At 41.8% G+C, this 21,244-nt stretch overlaps 1 protein-coding gene across 2 annotated transcripts in view; it reads left to right on the plus strand.

Annotated features, from left to right (window-relative positions):
- Positions 1 to 21,244, plus strand: part of epha4b (eph receptor A4b) — a 101,913-nt gene that overhangs the window by 2,253 nt on the left and 78,416 nt on the right. The window contains exons 1-3 of one of the 2 annotated variants that reach the window (XM_053628310.1): positions 302 to 365; positions 13,515 to 13,579; positions 19,658 to 20,318. In XM_053628310.1, coding sequence (XP_053484285.1) covers positions 13,532 to 13,579; positions 19,658 to 20,318 — 709 coding nt within the window. In that variant the 5' untranslated portion in view covers positions 302 to 365; positions 13,515 to 13,531. Of the gene's footprint in view, positions 1 to 301; positions 366 to 13,514; positions 13,580 to 19,657; positions 20,319 to 21,244 lie in introns of those variants that run through there. The other variant, XM_053628309.1, reaches the window with a different exon arrangement.

Genomic DNA, 21,244 nt, shown 5'->3' on the forward strand with positions numbered 1-21,244 from the left:
ATTTAGTTTGTGAACGAAGTGCCATCAAAAAAAATAATTGAAATTAATTATATGAAATAAAAATATAGATTTCAGTGATATTTTTATTGAATTATTCCATTGTATTGAATTTAACATAAGTAGTTTTACTTGATAATAAATAAACGAATTGCAGAGAATTCACGCTCAGCATCTGGCTCTAGATATCAGTTTGACGCCCATTTTACTGATATAACTTCATTACTAAGAGTAATTGGATACAAAGGTTTACATGCCGATTGTTCTGTGCTTCCATTGGCCGGCCAGGTCTCACTAGCTCCAGTGTACGGGACTTAGCCGCGCTCAGAGCCACACAACTGGTCAGACACCATTGGTCGTCTTTTCTGGTAAGCACACACAACTCTGTTTGTCTGGCCTCCGTGTTTAAACCCTCCTCTGGAGAGAGACTGAAACCTTCTACATCTCGCACAAGTGGCAACGCATGCTATGGCATCACCAGTTCACTATCAATCCACGACTTTCACTTTATCAATGTCTGCTTCTAGGTCAAAGGTTAGTGTTTTGTTGGGTTTTTTTTTAAATACCTGCTCAAAATTCCTAAAAATCTGCAAGGTGGATGTCAGGGCGATGGAATGAGCCAGATTTTATTTTTTTTGCGTGTGACCTTAAACTTGGATTGTTTGCAGTCAGATCACCCCTGTTACTGGGATTACTTCTGGGATACGGCTTTCCAAATGATGTGGGATCATAAAAGTTGCGAATACCATTAACATACCCTTCTGGAGAAAAAAACCAAAGCAATAGAAACCATCATAATGGTTACCATCATAATGGTAAAAGAAACCATCATAATACCACCATAATGGTTTCTACTACAAATACCATTACAAACCATCAGTTAACCATTAAAACCATTACAGGTCCATAATGGTATCCACTACACAGAACATGCCACCAATAGAAGGTAACAAATAACCAGTAGAGACCCACAGGGACCATTACAGTTTCCATTAAAACTAATACAATTCCCATTATAACCATTAAAACTGTTACAAATTCTATGAGGATTTCTATTGTTTTTTTCTGGGTGGGGGGGTGGGGGGGGTATTGAAACTTATAGTAAATGTAAAAAAATAAAAATAAAATAAAATAATTAATTAATAAACAAAAAAAATTCCAGAGCAAAATAAAAAAATAAATACACAAACGTCCAATGCTAAGCTGTCGTTTAACCTCCCTGCTAGCATAACACAGCAATCACCTTGCGGTTAAACATATGAAGAGAAATGTGAGGACAGAAACAACAACACACAGCTGAAACATAATCATAAACTTTCACTTAGTCTGTATCAATGCTCTTACAGTAACTACCTAACTAGCTTGCTATATGCCACTATATTGTGCTAGCTACCTCGTTTATTTTAAGTTTCTAAGTAAGAAAAACCTGAGTCTGGGCAGCAGATTGTTAGCTAATGAATATTATAATGATTTCACTCTGAAGGGTGAAAGACATAATTTGAAGTGTCCATAAAGCAACACTTCCTTTAACCCACCGAAGGAAAAGTTTCCTCAAGTTAGCGAAAGTCTCTATCCTTGCTTCTAATGAGCAGCTAGCTCTCTGTTCCTCCTTATAACCCCCCTCTTCTTTTTTTCCCTGCTTTCTTTATGATTTTTTTTTTTTTTGCAAATAAGCACTTCTCCTATGCCGCTCAGCTAGAAAGATGCTCATTAGCAGGCTAGTCGACACAATAGCAGGCTAAAGATCTTAGCTCCACACGAGTGCCCCGCTCCCCTTTCTCTCTGTTAGGCCTCCAATCATGACCTTTTATTCGTCTTAATTGAATTCATCCGTCTGCTTGCCTGCCGTCCGTCGTCCTTCCTCATCTTCAGTTCCCGCTTCGAGTAAAGGCTTTGTGCTGTGTGCATTAGCGTGTTGGCACATTAGCGCAGCACAAAAAAAACAAACAGTAGGCTTGTTAACTGCAGCACTATGGATGAGCCCATTGGGCTAGGTCTTTCTTTCTGTCTGCCTTTTCAACTTTTTCTTTCTTTGATTCAATATCTAGTACGTACCATCTTCTTCATACTCCTGGCTTTCAGGGGTCAGGTGTATAGCATTAGCATGCAAGATATCCACTGAAATAAACAGATAATGTGTTCTAAATGGAGACAGATATGAATAGGAGGAGCACTATTTTTATTATTACTATTAATTTGTTAATTTTTGGAAGGCTACAGATATTTGGAGCACTAAACAGATAGTGTCATCGTGTTACACCCCTCCTATACACATATACATGACACGACGATCTGATATCGTGCGGTTTTCACTGAAAGCTCTTTTCCGAAATTTAACACACTGCAGTGGAAGAGGTGTATCGGAAGTATCCCCCAGCAAGTAATGCGCACTTCAACAGTAAAACCAGAGCTTGGGTCTATTTTACAACACTGTCGTTGGGTCAGTGGTCACTGATACTATAATGCACCGCAGGACACGTCATGGTTAGCACTTAAGCGGCATCAGAGCATGAGATTTTTTTTCCCATACCAACATATTATACGTCGAGAGAACGGAAAAGACAAAGAGACGGCGATCAGTCATTCTCAGATTCCGAGTCGTGTCATACCACCCGCTGTCACGGCTCGAGCTACGCTGTCAGCTGGTGACAGAATAGAGTGGCCTTGGGTGGGGAAGTGACAAGAGGAAAGTTGAAAAAGGCATGGTTGTGCATGCAGAAAGCCTCTAAAGTCAGTTTTGGAAGCTGACTGTGAACGGAACGTAAAAGTAAAGGCACACATTTATTCGTACTTGTAATGCTTCAATCCCAGGTGATACTATGTCACGTAAGCTGATTGTACGTTAACGTACAACGAGATGGATGTATTGTGGTTAGAAATATGTTTGCCTCGCAGCTTCGTCTTTTTGGGTTCGATTCCCACCTCCACCCTGTGTGCGCGGAGTTTGCATGTTCTCATCGGGGTTTCCTCTGGGTACTCTGGTTTCCTCCCCCAGTCCAAAGACATGTGGTGTTGGCCAATTGGAGTCTCCAAATTGTCCGTAGTGTGTGAACATATGTGCGAGTGTGTGTATGATTGTGCCCTGCAGTGGGTTAGCACCCTGTCCAGAGTGTCCCCTGGCTTGTGCCCTGAGTCCCCTGGGATAGGCTCCAGGCTCCCTGTGACCCTGTGTAGGATAAGTGGTACGGAAAATGGATGGATGGATGGATGATCAAAGCAAAGTGCGAAAACATCAGCATCTTCCTACCTGCTGAAACACCTCATGGTGTTTCTCTAAACAGTACCTTCCATCACAAGAGTGAGAATTGCTGACCGGAACGAAGGTATTCACGAGTGAAGCGAGCACTGAGCGGCGAGACACACTACGCTCTTCTTACGAGTTGAAGCGCAATTCAGAGCCCCCTTGCTCTCTCTATTAAAGATACCTTTGAAATGTTATCTTAAACCTTTTGAACTTGAACCCTGACCTCACCGATCGTTCGCCACATTGTCTTCTCTCTGGAATCGAACTAGACATCTCGATTTTCCTTCGTTCCCCTGTCGGTCTTCCTGGTGTCCAGGGACCTGAGAGTTCTATCAGTCACACGGTAAGTGTTACCATGGTACCAAGCTACTGTATGTCTGTTTTTCTCTTTGTTTGTTTGTTTTTTTTGGTGAAATATTTCATTACGCCTCTTCCTTCCTCTGCTCTTTTCTCACTCCAACCTCGTCTTTGTCCAAAACTCATGCCTCGCCATAGCAGTGAGTAATAAACGGAAGGAAACAAGGCAAAAATTGTTCTATTGAAGTAAAAGAAACATTTGTTGTTATTGACTAACGGCAGAAGCAGTCCCACTAACCGAATTAACTGGGTCAGTATCATGTGAGACGCAAACAGTTATTAGTGTCCGATACTGTAGGTAAGTGTTGTAATAGGAAAATAAATAAACAACGGAGTTGAATCATGGTATTGATATTTTCGTATTTTATTCCCACACTTTTTTCGCTCCTTTTTCCCCAAACTCAGCATAACAGCACACAGCTATATAATACGTAGCTAACGTTTTTTTGGTTGTTTGTTTTTTTGCTACATTAGCTTTCAGTAACGGTCTGAGCGTGTAACGGAGACATCGTCGGCCGTCTTTTCATGTGTTTCGATTCGTTGCCTGCTAATGCGCCATTGGCTGCTGTGTGACCCAGCATGGTCAGGGCTTGAATAGGCACAGTGGGTCCTGGCTCTGCTTAATGTATGTGTGGGAGTGCGATAGAGGGCACACACACACACACACATACACACACACACACACACACACGCACGCACACACACATACGCACACTACATGCTCTGCAGTTGCCAGGACAACGCTCTCACCCATGGCACTGTGTGGAGAGCAGAACAACAGCTCCGAGAAGCACTCACAGCTCTTATTCAGCTGTGTTAGTGTGTGTGTGTGTGTGTGTGTGTGTGTGTGTGTGTGAGAGAGAGAGAGAGAGAGAGAGTGAGAGAGAGAGTGAGAGAGAGAAAAAAGAGGGCGCACATGTTTCTGAGTGAGATTTTTAGGTAAAAGCTGCATGTGTCAAGCAGTGTGTGTGTATGTGTGTGTGTGTGTGTGTGTGTGTTTGCGTACAGGCGTTGCCTGTGTTTTAGTCAACATGTGTGTGCGAGCGCCAGAGTATGAGAGCGAGCTAGTGTGTTTTAGGCAAAAGAGAGAGAGACACACAAATAAAGAGAGAGAGTGAGAGAGAGAGAGAGAGTCTATTAGTAATGTAGCAAAAATGGCAAACAATATTTCACGTATTATTTACCTTAAATGTTATAAGGTTAGACCACACGGTCGAAACTGTCAGGTATGAAGATATAAACACACACACACACACACACACACACACACACAGCCGTCTGTCTAACCAGTACTGGTTTGACCACCAAAACCTAACGTGGGAGTTCTCTGTGGGAGTGTGGTTCTGATCAAGATAACACACAAACACACACACACACACACACACACAGAAATACACACACACACACACACACACACACACACACACAAGAACGCAACCGCCTTAATCCTGGCACTATTGATCCTCATCCCACACAAATGGAACACTATTATTAGAGAATGTTGTTCGAGAGACTGGCTGCTAAAAGTTTTGGCACCCTCTGCCTTTCAGCATCACACAACGGTCCCATTTGTGCAAGAGCCATTTCATTCAGTTTGTGAAACTTTTAGGAGTTATTTTCCTATCGAAATGAATTGAAACGCAATGATTTATGCCTCGCAGATCCATATTTCATCGAAAGGCGACTCACAGTTGAGCCAGGAATCCAAGCCAAGATGTGAGGGTCTTGCTCAAGTGTCGAACAGTGGTTACTCCCTACCTTACCATCAATATCCTGATGCAGTAACACACTGTGGAAGATTCAGATTTTGAATTTTTTATTATTATTCTTACAATACAATACAATACAACATACAATCTGAAGATTAAATCATAGACTAAAGTGCATGCTTACACAAATCCCTTTCAGATTATTAGTTCTGTTTATATTTTAAGTTTCTTCATGTCAAATACAAAAAGAGTTCAGGGTTGTCAGATTTACAGTTTACAATCCGGGCCTTGACATCAAGTTGACTAAAATTTCACAGTGTAAACAATTTCACACACACACACACACACACACACACACACACACACTCACAATCCACTCACCATCCATCTTTTATACCGCTTATCCTCTTCAGGGTCACGGGGGAACCTGGAGCCCAACCCAGGGAGCATGGGGCACAAGGCGGGGTACACCCTGGACAGGGTGCCAATCCATCGCAGGGCACAATCACATACACATTCACACACCCATTCATACACTACGGACACTTTGGAAATGCCAATCAGCCTACCATGCATGTCTTTGGACTGGGGGAGGAAACCGGAGTACCTGGAGGAAACCCCCGCAGCACGGGAAGAACATGCACACACACGCAGGGCCAGGGCGGGAATCGAACCCCCGACCCTGGAGGTGAACGTGCTAGCCACTAAGCCACCGTGCGCCCCACTTACATTGTTAATACATTAAAAAGAATAACGTATAAATATAAAAAGTTCCCAAAAGATATTTCAAAATTTCCATTTCCAGTTCCAAGCTTCGTTATAATCGTTATAATCAGAATCCGATCTCTGATATGTTTTCTCTGATATCCGATCCACCATTTTTTGCTGGTAAGTCTAATATCAATCTGTTCAAATGATATCTAAACTGACACAGGTTTATTTGTTTCCAAACCATTTTATTTTAAATAAATAAATAAATAAATAAATAAAAGTCAGATTTATTTTTCTTTTTACAAGTTTCACCCTTCCAAAAAAAAGACGAAGCAAACACAAAAGATGTGGAAATCTGTACAGCATTTCGCAGAATTTTTTTTTTTTGTGATTGTTGCTGCCAAAAATGCTCGATTTTGCTGCGTTATTTTTCAGAATTTGCGATGAGTTTTTGCAGGGTTTTTTTTTGGTGGAAAACTGGCGAAAATGTGCGACATTGCAGTCGCACGAAGTAGTTTCACACGGTCTTTCGCAGTGAGGTTTGTTGGTAAATGAGACCTTTTAGCTGTACTCACGGTCGGCGCACGTGAATGGAAGATAGCTTCGAATGAATGCACATTGTGATGATGTCATGTGACGCGTCTCGACCCGAATCTGCGGAAAATCTGCAGTAATTTTGAAAAATTTCCTTGATCTTGTGTTAATTTCTGCGACATGCTAGCTAACATTATTGAGCATGTTTAAGGATGGTTTATTAATTATGCTGTTTTATTCCACAGCGCTGTTGAATTATCAAATCTGATTGGTCAGAAGGTGTTGATTGATTAACATTATTCTTTTTCTTTTAGCTATATAACAGTAGCTTCTCCAGCAGTTCTATAGTAACAATGTAAGCAAGTTTTCCACCATGTGCAAGTCTTCAAAAATGGAAGACAAAGATCACATGGCTGGGGAAGGAATGGCTGTTTATAACTGTTCTAACATACTGTGTAAGCAATAACGAGAACTGTGTTGTTTCATGGAGGTTCCACAACATGAAATGTATAAAAATAAGTATGACATGTCGTTCTTGAATTAATTATCAAGTGTAATCAATTGTAAAGTGCTCTTATTGGAAAATAATCAGCAGATTGTCAACAGGTAGATTGCTATGAGTTTTTCATGGTGAGTTAGTATTTTTTTGGGGCACACTGTATTGGGTTTTCGGGCACAAAGTTAATCGAAGAATATTAGATAATTTAGTCCAATTTAAATTGCAGAGATGCACTACCTAAGTCCAGCTAAAAGTGTCTGAGATATCGATTTATCACCCCAATATGCTTGCTTTTCGTGTTGCTACGCTCTGTAGGGGTCTTATTCCAGTAAGACATCACACACACACACACTTACACACTTTCTTTTGCACTCCTTTGTCTTCATGTTCAGCTGTGCCTGCTGACTCTAATCGATATCTAAGCATGTTTGAAACCAGAGACCGGCAGGAAAAAAAACATCATGACTGTCTGAAAGCACGGCTGATCAACACGGCTACTCCAGACTCTCCGTACAGAAACACAGCAGCGTCTGTCAGTGCACTAACAGTTACAGTAATGAGTCTGCTGTAAAAACGGTCCTCCAGACAGACTGGAATGGAGACGGATCGTCTGCTGTGAAGGGTCAGGCCGCTCACGATCCGCTTTTCATTGGGCTTTGAGCTGCTGATGAGGGGTTCGGCAGGATTTTATTGAGTAATGGAGAAGAAGTGATCGGAGGACACGGAGATATGGAGCAGGTTAGAGTTACAAGGGCTGAGTGCTAGCCAGGGTCTTCTGGAGAAAGAGGAGAGGAGGGGGGGAAGGGATGATGAGAGAAAGAGACAAGGCCACAAGACGGAGAAGTGAGCGAGAGGGAGATAAAAGCTGAAATGGGAAGGCAGAGTGGGAGAGAGAGAGATGTGTAAGGGAAAAGGAAGCAGATTGAATGGCATATGGGGGAGAGAGAAAGAGAGAGAGAGATGGGGAAAGGGAAAGCTGGAATAAAACCGTAGTGGTTTTGAGAGATGAGTAAAGGGATGAAGAGAGAAAGATGAGAAAGCAAAGTAGAGAAAAGAAAGAAAGAGTGTGAGAAAGAGAGAGATGGGTGAAGTGCTCTCGAAAGAACGTGGAGGAAGTAAAGCAGAAAAGAAAGACAGACGGGAAATGGATGATGAGAGAAAGAGCAAGAGGCAAAGCGGAGAATAGAGAGAGACATAGAGAGAAAGCAAGAGAGAGTTTGGTAAAGGGATGATGAGAGAGTAAGAGAGACGAGGAATGAAGGCAGAGTGACGGGGACACAAAGCTGAAATGAAAAGGTAAAGTGGGAGAGAGAGTGAGAGATGTAAGAAAAAGGGAAACAGGTTGAAGGGAGAGAGAGAGGGGAAGGGATTGCTGGAATAAAACAGATGCGGCTGCAAGAGAGAGAGAGAATGGAAAGGGATGATGCAAGACAAGACGAGAAAGCAAAAGCAGAGATAGAGAGAAAGAGAGAGTGCAAAATAAAGAATGAAAAGAATGAAATGGGGAAGCTAGACAGAGTAAAAGAAAAAGATAGAAAGAGATGGAAAGTGGTATGTAGGTCAAAACAGATAAGCAGCATTGGAGAGAGACGTATAGAGAGACATTTACGGCAAATAGAAATCCATAGAGCGACAGGAAGGAGAGAAAGGGACTCTACAGTGAATTATAAAGAAAATGGGAAGAGAAAGAGAGAGTATTCCTTTCATCCCACCAGAATTTTCCCCACACATTTTCTTCATGCCAAAAAGAAAAGAGTGGATTTGCGATGAGAGGATAAAGAGTAAAAAAAGCCATTATAAAAAAAAGACAATCGGCAAGAATCAGGAAATGGATTTATTATTGATTCAACACATCTTTACACACACTGTCAGACAAAGTAAAAAACCCTGAAGTATTCATTCCTCGAAGATCTTTATTCCTTTCGCGATGGTGAATCTTCTTACTTGTTCTGCTCACTCAAACTGTGCATCGTATGGAAAATGGAGCTAAACTTTCCACCAGTATAACACATTAGAGTTGGTTTTGGTGCTTGGACCCCTAAATATAAAAAACATTGACAATAGATTGTGTTTTCCACCACTGTAACAAAATCTAAAAACTAAAAATCACAGACCCCCTGAATATGGTTCATGGACCACTGGGAGGTCCCTGGGAACATTTTAAGAATTGCTGGTTTAGACATGTGGCTAAGAAACACCCATGTGCAACATCCTGCTTCTTCCTTGTTTTTCTTTTAGAGATGACTCTACAGTCACGAACATAATCTTGAATCAGGCTTCTGGCTCTTTAGGAAAGTGGTACTCATCCATCCTCAGGAAAGGAGAGAGGACAGAATGAGTGGTGGTGGCTGAGATTGGTAGGACACCGAAACCCACTATAAAGAAAGGATCATCACTCTGGGAAACAGGATGGGGGCTGTCCAAGGGGGATGTTGACTAGCATTGCGCGTCGTTTATCAAACTGGATACGAACGGATTTGTTCGTAAAACCATTTAACCATTTTTATACAAGAAATGCAGTGTTCATTTACAGTAAATCAGTTTGTTTGGAAAATCGAGTCCTCCCGAGTTTGTGTATAGAGAAGTTGTTAAAGATAAAAATGGACTATCTGAAACCCCTTTACACCAAGGTAACACTTTTACCTATGGCTATGCAGTTTTCCACCAATTGGTTTGTTGATTATGCACATCTAAATGTATATGTATGTACGTGGTGCAATACCAAGGAAACAGCTTGTGAAACAATGCACCAAACCACGCTGATGCGCGGCAAAATATATGTTGTCATGACGAGATTGATATAATCATCTCTGTTTAAGCTGTTTCTGAGTTTCAATATCAAACTCTCACCATCTTCACCTTGTTGTTTACCTTGTTGTGAAAAATCAGAATAATGTCCTGTGGTAGCGACTCACATTTGAAATGAGGTGAAATGAGCCCCCACCCCCACCATCATCGTTGCGCTCTGAGAACAAGAGCTGGGATTTTCTTAACCTGAAAGTTCTGTACTGTTTCAAAATCATGCATTTGTTTACCTTCCGGGAGTCCAATCAATAGATCAGTGGTCTCGTTCCTGGAAGTCAGTGTTAACATAATGGAAGTGCATTAGGCCAAACTGCTGGGTAATTCTTCCGCTGCCATTAATACACAAACAAGTGGACGTGTTAAAAGTCTGGAAAGAAAAGCGCACTAATGAATCTGAGGCATATATTTATGACAGTTGTTCGAAAGACTTGGACACTGTAGGAAAAACAGCCATATTATTATTTTCACATGTCCGGACTTGATTCATCCTGATGCTCTACTTTTGCACCTGTGACTCGTGTAATGCTGTTGTAAAAGATTGACATTTTATGACCAAGTCTCACCGTTGCTTCAGTGAATAATCTCACCTTGATACTAGGTAGATGTGGACCTATGAACTGCTGCTGTAATCCTTTGCTCATTCCAGGACTCTCATTCAAAATCTGCTCATTCTTAGTACCGCTTGACAATTTTAAAAGAGTGATGATATAAAATCCCACTATCCTGGTATCACCCAGAGGAAGCGGGGGGTCCAGTTTGAGTCTCAAGCTTTCTTCCTCATGAGGTCTCGGGGTTTTTTTCCTTGCCACTGTCTCCTCTGGCTTATTCACTGTGGAGCTACATCTACATCTGGATTTCTGTAAAGCTGCTTTGGGACAATGTCTGTTGTTAACAGCGCTCTACAAAATTAAATGAAAATGAACTGAATTGAGTATTTCAGTACTGACTTTCAGACCTGGTGCGCCACTAATTCAAGGATTGTTGAAATTTACTTCCATTGTGAAATGTTTGGAGGAAAAATGGCCAGTTGGTCCTGGTCTTTTTATATATGAAAAACCGCAACAGCAATCTGGATGTATTTCAGGATTAATGGTGGCAATCAAAGCAAAATGCAGGAATATCAAGAGATGGTCTTCCTACTATACAAATAATTATGAATGACAGATCTTACTCAGTACAATGTTCTTGCCGATTGGCCACTATAGGGTCACTGAACTGCAATGAAAACAAACAAAAAAACATACTTACATACTTTTTCTGACATTGCCACCCTCTTTGATCCAAACTAGCTAATCTACGTCATTTCAAATCAACTAGCTAACATTGTAAAGAATGAGTCGCTTGAGTGTGTAAACAGAGAAGTATGCGTTTTTTCAAGGCCACTAGGTAAACACAAACATTGCTAAATAAAATGTTTCGTATGTTTCACCAATTGATTAATACATAGTAAGTTATTCATTTCAGTATTGGTAGTGACGAGTAGCAAGAAACATACTCGTACTCGGTATTAAAACATGGTACTGTGGTAGTATCCGTGAATCCGACTGTCTACTGTCTGATGTTTCTATGAGCATATATCCTGTCTGTAACTTATCACATTAGTGAAGCCCCAAAAGGGTTAACATAGATTAAGACAGATTCTACACTACACACACGTACACACATACTCATTCAGGAAGCATACTCTATCTCCAGCTGCTTCCAGCGCTTTTCATCACGCTCGACACAGAGGCAGCATGAACGCGTGTCTCGCCGGGTGAAGAATTGCAGGCGGTGCGGAGGAAACTATTTATGAAACATGAATCACCGTTCATTAATCTTTTACAAACACGCCGCTGTCGTTATAAATCAAACCGGGGCACCACACACACATGCACACGCTCTTTTGTGCGGCGGCATGTCGTAAATCAACATCTCAACTTGTTCTCTTTGTTTCCTCCGCTCTCAGGTTTTTTGTTTTTTTTTTGGTTCTAGTCTTTCCTCTGTTACTGTATGTTTATCTAAATGATGAGACACTCATTTCTTGTCTTCTGGATTAACCTCTTCAGACTTTCCTGAAAAACACATCGTCAGTTAAGTAGGCAAAGTAAGTGATATGGCTGATTAAAATATAGCTAGGGAAGTAAAAGTAACCTTATGCAGCAATGGTAAATGGTCTGCACTTATATAGTGCTTTTTTAATCTTAGCAGATCCAAAGCACTTTACACTGGTAGGCATTCACACACCAATGGTAGCAGAGCTGCTATGCAAGGTGATACCTTGGCACCGGGAGCAACTTGGGGTTCAGTGTCTTGCCCAAGGACACTTCAGCATGTGGAGTCGCGTGGGCCGGGAATTGAACCGCCAACCTTACAATTAGTGGACAATCCGCGCTACCACCTGAGCCACAGCTGCCCAGCATAAGCTCAAAATTCAACTGGAAATGAATTGGACCACACATCCATTCGTCTTTTATGTTAACTAATGTATGTATATTAATGCGGAGCTCGATTTCTAACCTGTTGATGTTTGTGGCTCACGAGCGTAGATTTTGTCAGGGCAGGACTACCTTACGTTTGATCCTTCGAGGAGAGCCTTACGTTTGCCCATTTTTCCTGCTTCCAACCCATCAACTTCGAGAACTGACTGTCCACTTGCTGCCTAATACTGTATATCCCACACCTTGACAGGTGCCATTGTAACAACATAATCAATGTTATTCACGTCACCTGTAAGTAGTTTTAATGTCATGGCTGTTAATGTGATTGTGACTTGTTCAGCAAGGAACCAAAGAACAGCAAAAATGTTGAAAATAATATCACATTATACTGTGATACATTCTGTTACTGTGATGTGATTAAAATGTAAACATCCAGATAGAAAACTCTACATCTACGTATACAGTGTATATCTACAAATCCACTCCGAAATCCTCCAAAAGTTAGCTTGACTCCTGCTAGCATGTCATACTCATTCACCCGAGTATGCTTTTGTCTGTTCTGGCATCTTAAGTGTGTGTTTGCGCGCACGTGAGCATGACTCGGCTGTGTTTTGAGCCCGATCTCGCTGCACCCGTCGACTCTGCTCAGGTCCTGAGTGTGGAAGGCAACATCTGCAGATGGGAGCTGATGAAAAATTGATGCCGCACAGTGCCAAGACCTTAATTACCCTGGAATGCAGAACAGACTGGGAAAACATAGTTCAGTGCCTCGGGACAAGGAATAGGGGAGTGTGACTGTGTTGAAAGAGGAGCCTTTTAGAACACTCAGAGTCTCTAATACACATCCTTATATACATTTCCTTACATGACCTCCACAACTGCTTCAGGTTCCCTTAATGCTTCTGGTGCTGAAATCTAGAGTGCGAGCCAGGGTTTGTTTTCACACACACACACACACACACACACACACACACACACACACACATACACATTTAGACGCTTTCGCAAATGCAGGTCGGTCCTCACGTGGTTTGTTATTGAATGACTCCCAGAGCAGCATTTTTTTCTTGGTGATTTTTCCCCAGGGGGAGTTAAATTGTTTACCAGGGAGTAATTGAGCACAAGGAAAAAAAAAAAAAAAAAAAAAGTGCATAAAATAAAATTGCAAATGTTGCCAGTGACATCAAATTAAATTGAATTATTAAACTAAATTGTTTCCTGTTTCTCTCGCTCTGTAGTTACATTACTGGACTCGATGTCTGCTCTGGGGGACCTTGGATGGGAGGCGTATCCAGCAGAAGGGGTGAGTAGCCACCAAACATCAATAGCTCATTACACGTTAACACCTTTTCACATGCTTTCATCTTTATCGAGCTGCCAGTTACCTTTCACTCACACGTATTGGCCATTTGATCAGGCAAAACATATTGTCTAGGTCAGTTTGTAGGTGTACGATTACCGATTGTGGCCCCTCTGTTGCTACACAATGTCACCGTTTAGTGCCCGATACACTTCTCCAATCCACACACATACTCTACTGCAAGCTAGTTAAAAATTAGCATTCTTCATCCAAGGAAGGCTGGTCATTGGGTTATAAGATGTTGAGCTGTTGACAGACATGAGCTTCCATGCTGTGCAATCTCAGTTCCAGAATCAACGATTTCAGCTGATCATCCACACAAGTGCATGTTCTCCCTGTACATCGGGGGTTTCCTCCCGGTACTCCTGATGATTGACATTTCCAAATTGTCCGTAGTGTGTGAATGGGTGTGCGATTGTGCCCTGTGATGGGTTGGCACCCCATCCAGGGGGTCCCACCGCCTTATGCCCGAGTCCCCTGGGATAGGCGCCAGGATCCTCACGACCCTGTGTAGAATAAGCAGTACAGAAAATGGATGGATGAATGGATGGTCTACTGGTAAAAATGAATAGTTGTATGACACCTAACACACACTGAAACTCCACATAAGTCAATGGGAGACAGTTCAATTAGTGAAAACTTTCATCACAAAACTAGTGATGTTTTATGCATTTGCATGCTATTCATGAAACCAGAAGTATACTGGATTATGTCCAAATTTCTTCCTTCCAATCGAAAATGTTTTGAATTTTTTTGTCCATGACTCATGATCACAATGAAAATGCAATACATGAACAGAATGAAGTCGAGGAGCTCCACCTGCTCATGAATATTTATGAGCAAGTCAAAAGCACACTGTGTACAGTACAAACCGTGTTCTGAAGTTTTGTACATGCCCATTGCATATGTCTGTGCCAGTCAAGGTCATGTAGGATTTCCACAGAGAGCTAGGGTTTAAATAGCTAACTTATATTTTCATATAAAGATAGCGATGGTTAGGATTTGTGGATTGGCCTGACGCAATTCCCTTCTTATTTGGCGAAGACGCTAAGATTAAAATTTCCTAGATCACAACATAATCCTTGTGTGTAAAAGAGAGAAAGACATGTAAGTGGAAGACAGGAGAGCTGCTTCGTTCTCTCTTTATACGATGCACCTGGCACGGGCTAAAAATAATCAAGTTGGCGAAAGTCAAACTGGGCTTTAAAGGAAATCAATCTTCAGGATTTCACAGCCGCCTGTTTTAATGATTTAACGGAGCAGCCAGAAGCTGGATCGGATCTCCGTACTTGTTTCACAAACAGACAAATACACAGCAATTTATTTACACCCCCGCCAAGGTTGGCCAGTATTAAACCTGGTTTTTCTACAGCATCAGGACCAATTTTTGGGACCAAAACTGGGCTTACATAATGCTGACATAATGCTGTACATGTTATCTAACTGGCCATTGTTTAGATGCAAATTTGATTCAGCCATCCATGTCCAAAAGAGCTGAGAGCTACAGTGACATTTAGCACACAGCATGGTTGAGTCAGATGGCTGTGGAAAAAAAAATCGTCAACATACAATGAGAGCATGGTAGAAGAGTAAGGAAGGATTTGTGGGTTTTAGTGATTATCATACCACTAGAAAGCACCCTCCATTTACATTAAGCAGATTAGCAGGCATGATAGTCTGGTGGAAATGGTATGGGTAATTTACTGGTAATTCTTTTGCATCTCTAACAGTACCTTTTACCTTGATTTCCTCTGTCAAGACTTTCAAAATCTGTCCAATTTCAACATGTTACCTGACTGATTCAGTTTAAATCTCGCAGGTTCCCAACCCTGGTCATGGAGAAACTCCTGTCCTGTACATTTTTGTGTATAATCCCTGCCCTAAAACACCCAGTTCAACTCAGAAATGACTGTTAATTAGTTGATTAGTTGAAGCATCTGTGTTGGTAGAAGGGGAAAACACTGATATGTGCAGGATGTGGGGTAATTCAGGACTTGGGTAGGGAACCTGTGGTCTAAAGCAAGGACAAATGCGTCATACAGTTTCATCATCTTGCTCTGAAATGTTTTTAAGCCTACCGGGAACATTACTAAGCCTCGTCCCAAATGCGGCTTGCTTTCACAGCTACCGGAACTGGTAACGTGCCAGAACATTAATGGGTAAAGCTGCATGTTTGAAAGGAGCTATAGTAAAAGGGCATACTGAACAAAGAAGTTTTAAAATTAGAATATTAATTTCTAAGTTTGTTGAAATGGCATCATTATTTGCCAGTGGTCAGAAAGGACCATGAACCAATGAAATTATTACTTGTTGCAAATGTGCTCATGCTTCCTCCGAGACATATGAAGACAGACAACTGCTGTTCATGCTACCTCACAGGGCAACAGAACACATTGTCCTGAGATGTGCTAACTGGTTTCTTCCATATACTTGGGCTCCAAGAGGACCATGATTGGTTGATGTTGCTTTGATTGACAGAGGATTGCCATCCCTTGCAACCAGAGAGCCCGGACAGTTTTGATGTCTTGGACTCCTAGATCTCCCAGTGATAGAGTGAACGCTTTTGTGCCCCGCAGGAGCCCATAAATAACAAATGATGATGGACAAGGTTTTGGGTCCCAGAAGCATAAACATGTTGTTGTTGTGCTACCGAGTGTGCTTCTCCCCAAGTCTCCAGCTGGTATCAATGTTTAGCCAAGATTGTACCGCACAGTGGTACAGAGGGTAGAGTTGCTGATTCACAGCTCCAGGGTCCTCAGTTTGATTCTGATCTGGGGTTACCTTCCATATGGTCTTCCTCAGGGTTCCTCCCACCATGCTGGTAGGTGTACTGGGTACTCTAAATTATCTGAGGATATGTGTGTGTGTGTGTGTCCATGGTGATCTGGAATGGATTAGTAGGGACCTAGTTTTCCTGGGATATGTGGATCCACCGTGAACCTTAGTGTTTACTAAGGATAAATGAATCAGAGTAGTTTCCTCCCTGAAGGGACCACTTGAAGAAGACACCACTTGCTGAGCTTTGGGACTCTCACTGTTGTCTCTTGGCTGGCATACATGGCGATGCTGACCTTTGACCTTAATTTCCCATGGTTGTTTGCTTAGCTCCACTGAATGTTTTCCTTAGCAACTCAAATGTGCGACATGACCCGGGCAGGCCAGAACCAATTCCCTCAGCCCCAGGCCAGATGTGCAGGCTTGGCTTTGGTTTGATGCTTAAAGTTCATTTCAGATGTGTGCGTGTGAGTGTGTGTGTGTCTAAAACCCAACAGGGACAGTTCACATCGGGCCGCCAGGAAACAGGTAAACCCAATCACGTGCTTTTCAAAGGGAGCCCCTCCTTTAAAAAAAAAACAGATGTTCTTTTGTGGACTTTAAGACAGTAATGATCTTAAACTACCAGATAATTACTGTTACAAAATTCTGTTAAGCTAGAGAACTGACATGTTTGCCCTTCTTCAAAGTTGCCAGGCAATGCCGAAAAATGACTGATGAGTGGAGGCTTTTTTTTATTCTCAAAGCGCCAAGGGCTGCAGGGAACCAGACACCCACGTTATCTTCCTGACAGCAGTGCTGCTTGAAAGTACCTAACCTTTACCTCCTGTCTAAACAGAATGCTTTTAACCTTGTGCATGTGCCATTGTGTATGTGGGCAATTGCTAGCCATTTTATGGTAATTGCATGTCGTTTATATGGTGACTCAGCTCACCATATGGCATGGCAGTTATTACGTGTTGTGTTTGATGTGTGTGTATGTGCCCCAGACACCCTGCTAAAAAACTTCAACCACTTTGTAAAATACTTTCAGCAACTCCCAGCAATAGCTTCCCAATGGAAATATAAAAGTTGAGTGCAGACTAACTTTTGAAAATAAATAAACAGGAACTCATAAGCCTGTCTTTTTCGTTGGATGATTATTTCTCCAAATGTCACAATCATTGCACCCTGGGGAAAGTGGCCTACTTTTTTTTTTTCACCCATAAAGTTATTCTGTAGCAACTTTGATTTGATCTGCAATGTCTGCCTGTGGACTGAAAAGTAACACACACACATGTCTCCGTTTAAACACAGGCTGTACTTGTAATTGACCCTTGTGTCTCAGTTGATATATTTTAACCATACTCCATTCGTAATCATGTCGTTATAGCCTGTAACATCATGACAGGTTCGAGGAATTGCCTCGCAAATCTCCGGCCCAAATGAACAAAGCAAGCATGGAAAATAGTTTTGCTTCAAGTTTTCTTTGGAAAGTTTCTTTTGATACATCGTGGGTGCGTTCAAACGGTTTCCCGTGGTAGAGCTCGGCAAACGCAGTCAAACCGGACCATGGCTGTAGCCTCATGTTATGGTCTGATATTAGACAGGAGAGCTAAAATCGAATATGTATCAATAGACTTTGTATTGGCTTTGTGCCATGTTTACACCATCATTATTCAACAGCTTGAAGAATAGCACTTGATCCAGCGCATTCTATTATTTTGCGTTTTATTTTTTCTCATTGTGCTTAACTCGGAATGTGCAATACAATATTTTTTGCCTTCATATACCTTGCTTTATATTCATTTGCAACCAAAAAAAAAACTTAAGCACACTAAATAGCTAGCTATGTTATCTAAAAGGAAACAAAGCTAGAGTACATGCAAAATTAAAATCACAAAGTTAGGTGTCTAGTATTTGTTTAGACTTAATTTATAAAAGTTTTTGTCCCTTCAACATGCGAAATGCTACGTATTGAATGCTGTGGTTCTCCTTTGGCTAGCTTCAGACAGGATGGGAAAAGCTTTAAAGACATTTCTTTAACGATACGGACATTTGAGAACCCTGAGATTTTTATGTTTCGGCCCAAAGCGTGATGTCTAACCAGACATCAGTTCATTTAACAGTAACTCAAATCACTCAAGCTCTTAACTGAGACGGCGGTTTCCGAAAGTATCTCAGTGGCAAAATGAGATCCATAAACCCTGGTTTCTGGGTTTTATTTGGCAAAAACGAAATCTTTTGGGCGGGGGATCAGACATTTGAGCGATTGTTACTGCCTGGTTTATTTTCTTTCTCTTTAAGAAATTGAGATGTTTTCTTACTCATGTGAGAAGTGTCCTCGGGTACAGAACCTCACACAAGTGAAAGCAGATGTAGACGAAGTTGCATAGAATAACCCACATATACTAACAACTTACACACATGCACACACTAATACCTTATATGATGAGATTATAATATGAAAATGCATTGAAAACTCATTAACATTCATGGACTGTTTGCTGGTCCCCATTAAAAACAGCTTATTTTCACAAAATGCTGATTTATTTTGGGTACTGAGCTTTGAAAGTATTTAGCTAGACAGATATTTCTGACATTTTGAGGACATCATGCTGCTCCCCATGAGGGGGAAAAAATGCTTGTTTCCACATAATGCAACGGTCATTTGAAAAGCTAACAGAGGCAAAAGTTTTCTTTTCGGTTTCTGAGGTTAAGCGAAGGTTTTGGTTTTTCCACACTAGTATTTAGCATACCCTTATAGCACACAAACATCTGGCCAACATCAGCACGATGTGTCCCAGTTACAGTATATCTCAACAATGTAACATGCAAATCATTGGCTAATTGGGAATGCATCACCACAGTATTGTTTTTTGTTCACAGTTAATGCAAGTTCCTGGCTAAAGGATAACACAAAGTTATTTAAGGGCATGAGAATGTAGTAGGTTATAAAGCTAACCCGAGATCAATCTACTTTATTGTTTGTTTGTTTTTTTTTAAATTACCAGTATGGAATAACTGTAACCTTAGGAAAGGTTTCTCAAGGGTTCTTTGGATGGTAATCGGTAGTAACAAGGTGTTGTACATGGATAGTTCCACCCGAGGGTGCTAGCTAAAGAAACCCTTAGAGTTCCAGATTTTTTTTTCCTGGAAAGTAAAAGTTAGCATGAGACTGAATTGTTAATGCAAACTCTTATTCCAAACACTACAAAAAAAACATGTACCACTTAACATTTAACATGTTTCCTGCCTCCCCTGCAGTGGGAGGAGATCAGCGTGATGGACGAGCGCAACACCCCCATGCGCTCGTACCAAGTGTGCAACGTGATGGAGGCTAACCAGAACAACTGGCTCCGCACTCGCCACATCGCCCGCCACGGCGCTCAGCGCATCTACATTGAGATCAAGTTCACGCTGCGTGACTGCAACAGCCTTCCCGGAGTCCCTGGAACTTGCAAAGAGACGTTCAACATGTACTACCATGAGTCCAACAATGACAACCTGTGGTTCATCAAGGAGAGCCAGTATGTCAAGATCGACACAATCGCCGCCGATGAGAGCTTCACGCAGACCGACGTTGGCGACCGCGTCATGAAGCTGAACACTGAGGTTCGGGATATCAGCAACCTGAGCAAAAAGGGCTTCTACTTGGCCTTTCAGGATGTTGGTGCATGCATCGCTCTTGTCTCATTGCGGGTTTTCTATAAGAAGTGCCCGGCCGCCGTGCACAACCTGGCGCATTTCCCTGATACAGTGACGGGGGGCGACTCGGCACTTGTTGAGGTGCGTGGATCGTGCGTTAACGACTCGGAGGAGTTTGAGTCACCGAAGATGTATTGTAGTGCAGATGGCGGGTGGCTGGTACCGATCGGGCGCTGTATCTGCAAGCCGGGCTTTGAGGAGGGCAAGGACTACTGCCAACGTGAGTATCTTACCATATATACCGTATTACAAGAAAATGTAGGCCATATTATAGAGCTGTGTTGAATGTTTAATAGGGTCCGTGGTTTGAATCCATATAATTTGATTAGCCAAGGCTATTGAAATGTTCTAGAGAAATATGTTATCTCTGGAAGAAATATGTTATCGCATGCAACTCACGAGAGAGCATTCTTTAACATCAAAAAGTCAACACACATTCAGTAAAGTAATTTATACCAAAGGAGAGTTGAACTGGTTCTGACTGGTCAGAAGATGTTGATTAATTTTCTATAACGATTAAATTTCATTGAATTTTCTATTGTATATGTAAGTCTAATGATGAACAGATTACAAGAATGTATAATCATTGATATGGTCAAGAATGGGTGGCATGGTGGCTTAATGGTTAGCACATTTGCCTTGCACCTCCAGGGTTGGGGTTTGAATCATGCCTCTGCCCTGCGTATACAGAGTTTGCTTGTTTTCCCTGTGCTGTGGGGGTTTCCTCCAGGTACCCCGGTTTCCTCCCCCAGTTCAAAAACATGCACTGTAGGTTGATTGACATCTCTAAATTGTGTGTGGTGCATGAATGTGTTCGCAGTTGTGCCTTGCGATGGGTTGGCACCCCGTCCAGGGTGTTCCCCGAGTTCCCTGGGATAGGCTGCAGGCTCCCTCACAACCCTGTGTAGGATAAGCTGTATGGAAAATGGATGGATTATCTGTCCATTTTGGATGGTCAATATTTCTGTAAGGAGAAGTTTATTTAACAGAAATGGAAGGAGTCTCCAAGTCATCGCTTTGTCTCAGTAAGCTTCCTGCCACATGAAAAGTCTTCAGGACGTTCAAGTTTCTCGGTAACATGGCAAGCAGTGAAGAAACACTATTTTGACTGTTACGACGCACCGATACATGTCTTCTTACGGAAAA

This window comes from Ictalurus furcatus, chromosome 7, assembly GCF_023375685.1.
Source record: "Ictalurus furcatus strain D&B chromosome 7, Billie_1.0, whole genome shotgun sequence".
In the NCBI taxonomy this organism is placed as follows: domain Eukaryota; kingdom Metazoa; phylum Chordata; class Actinopteri; order Siluriformes; family Ictaluridae; genus Ictalurus; species Ictalurus furcatus.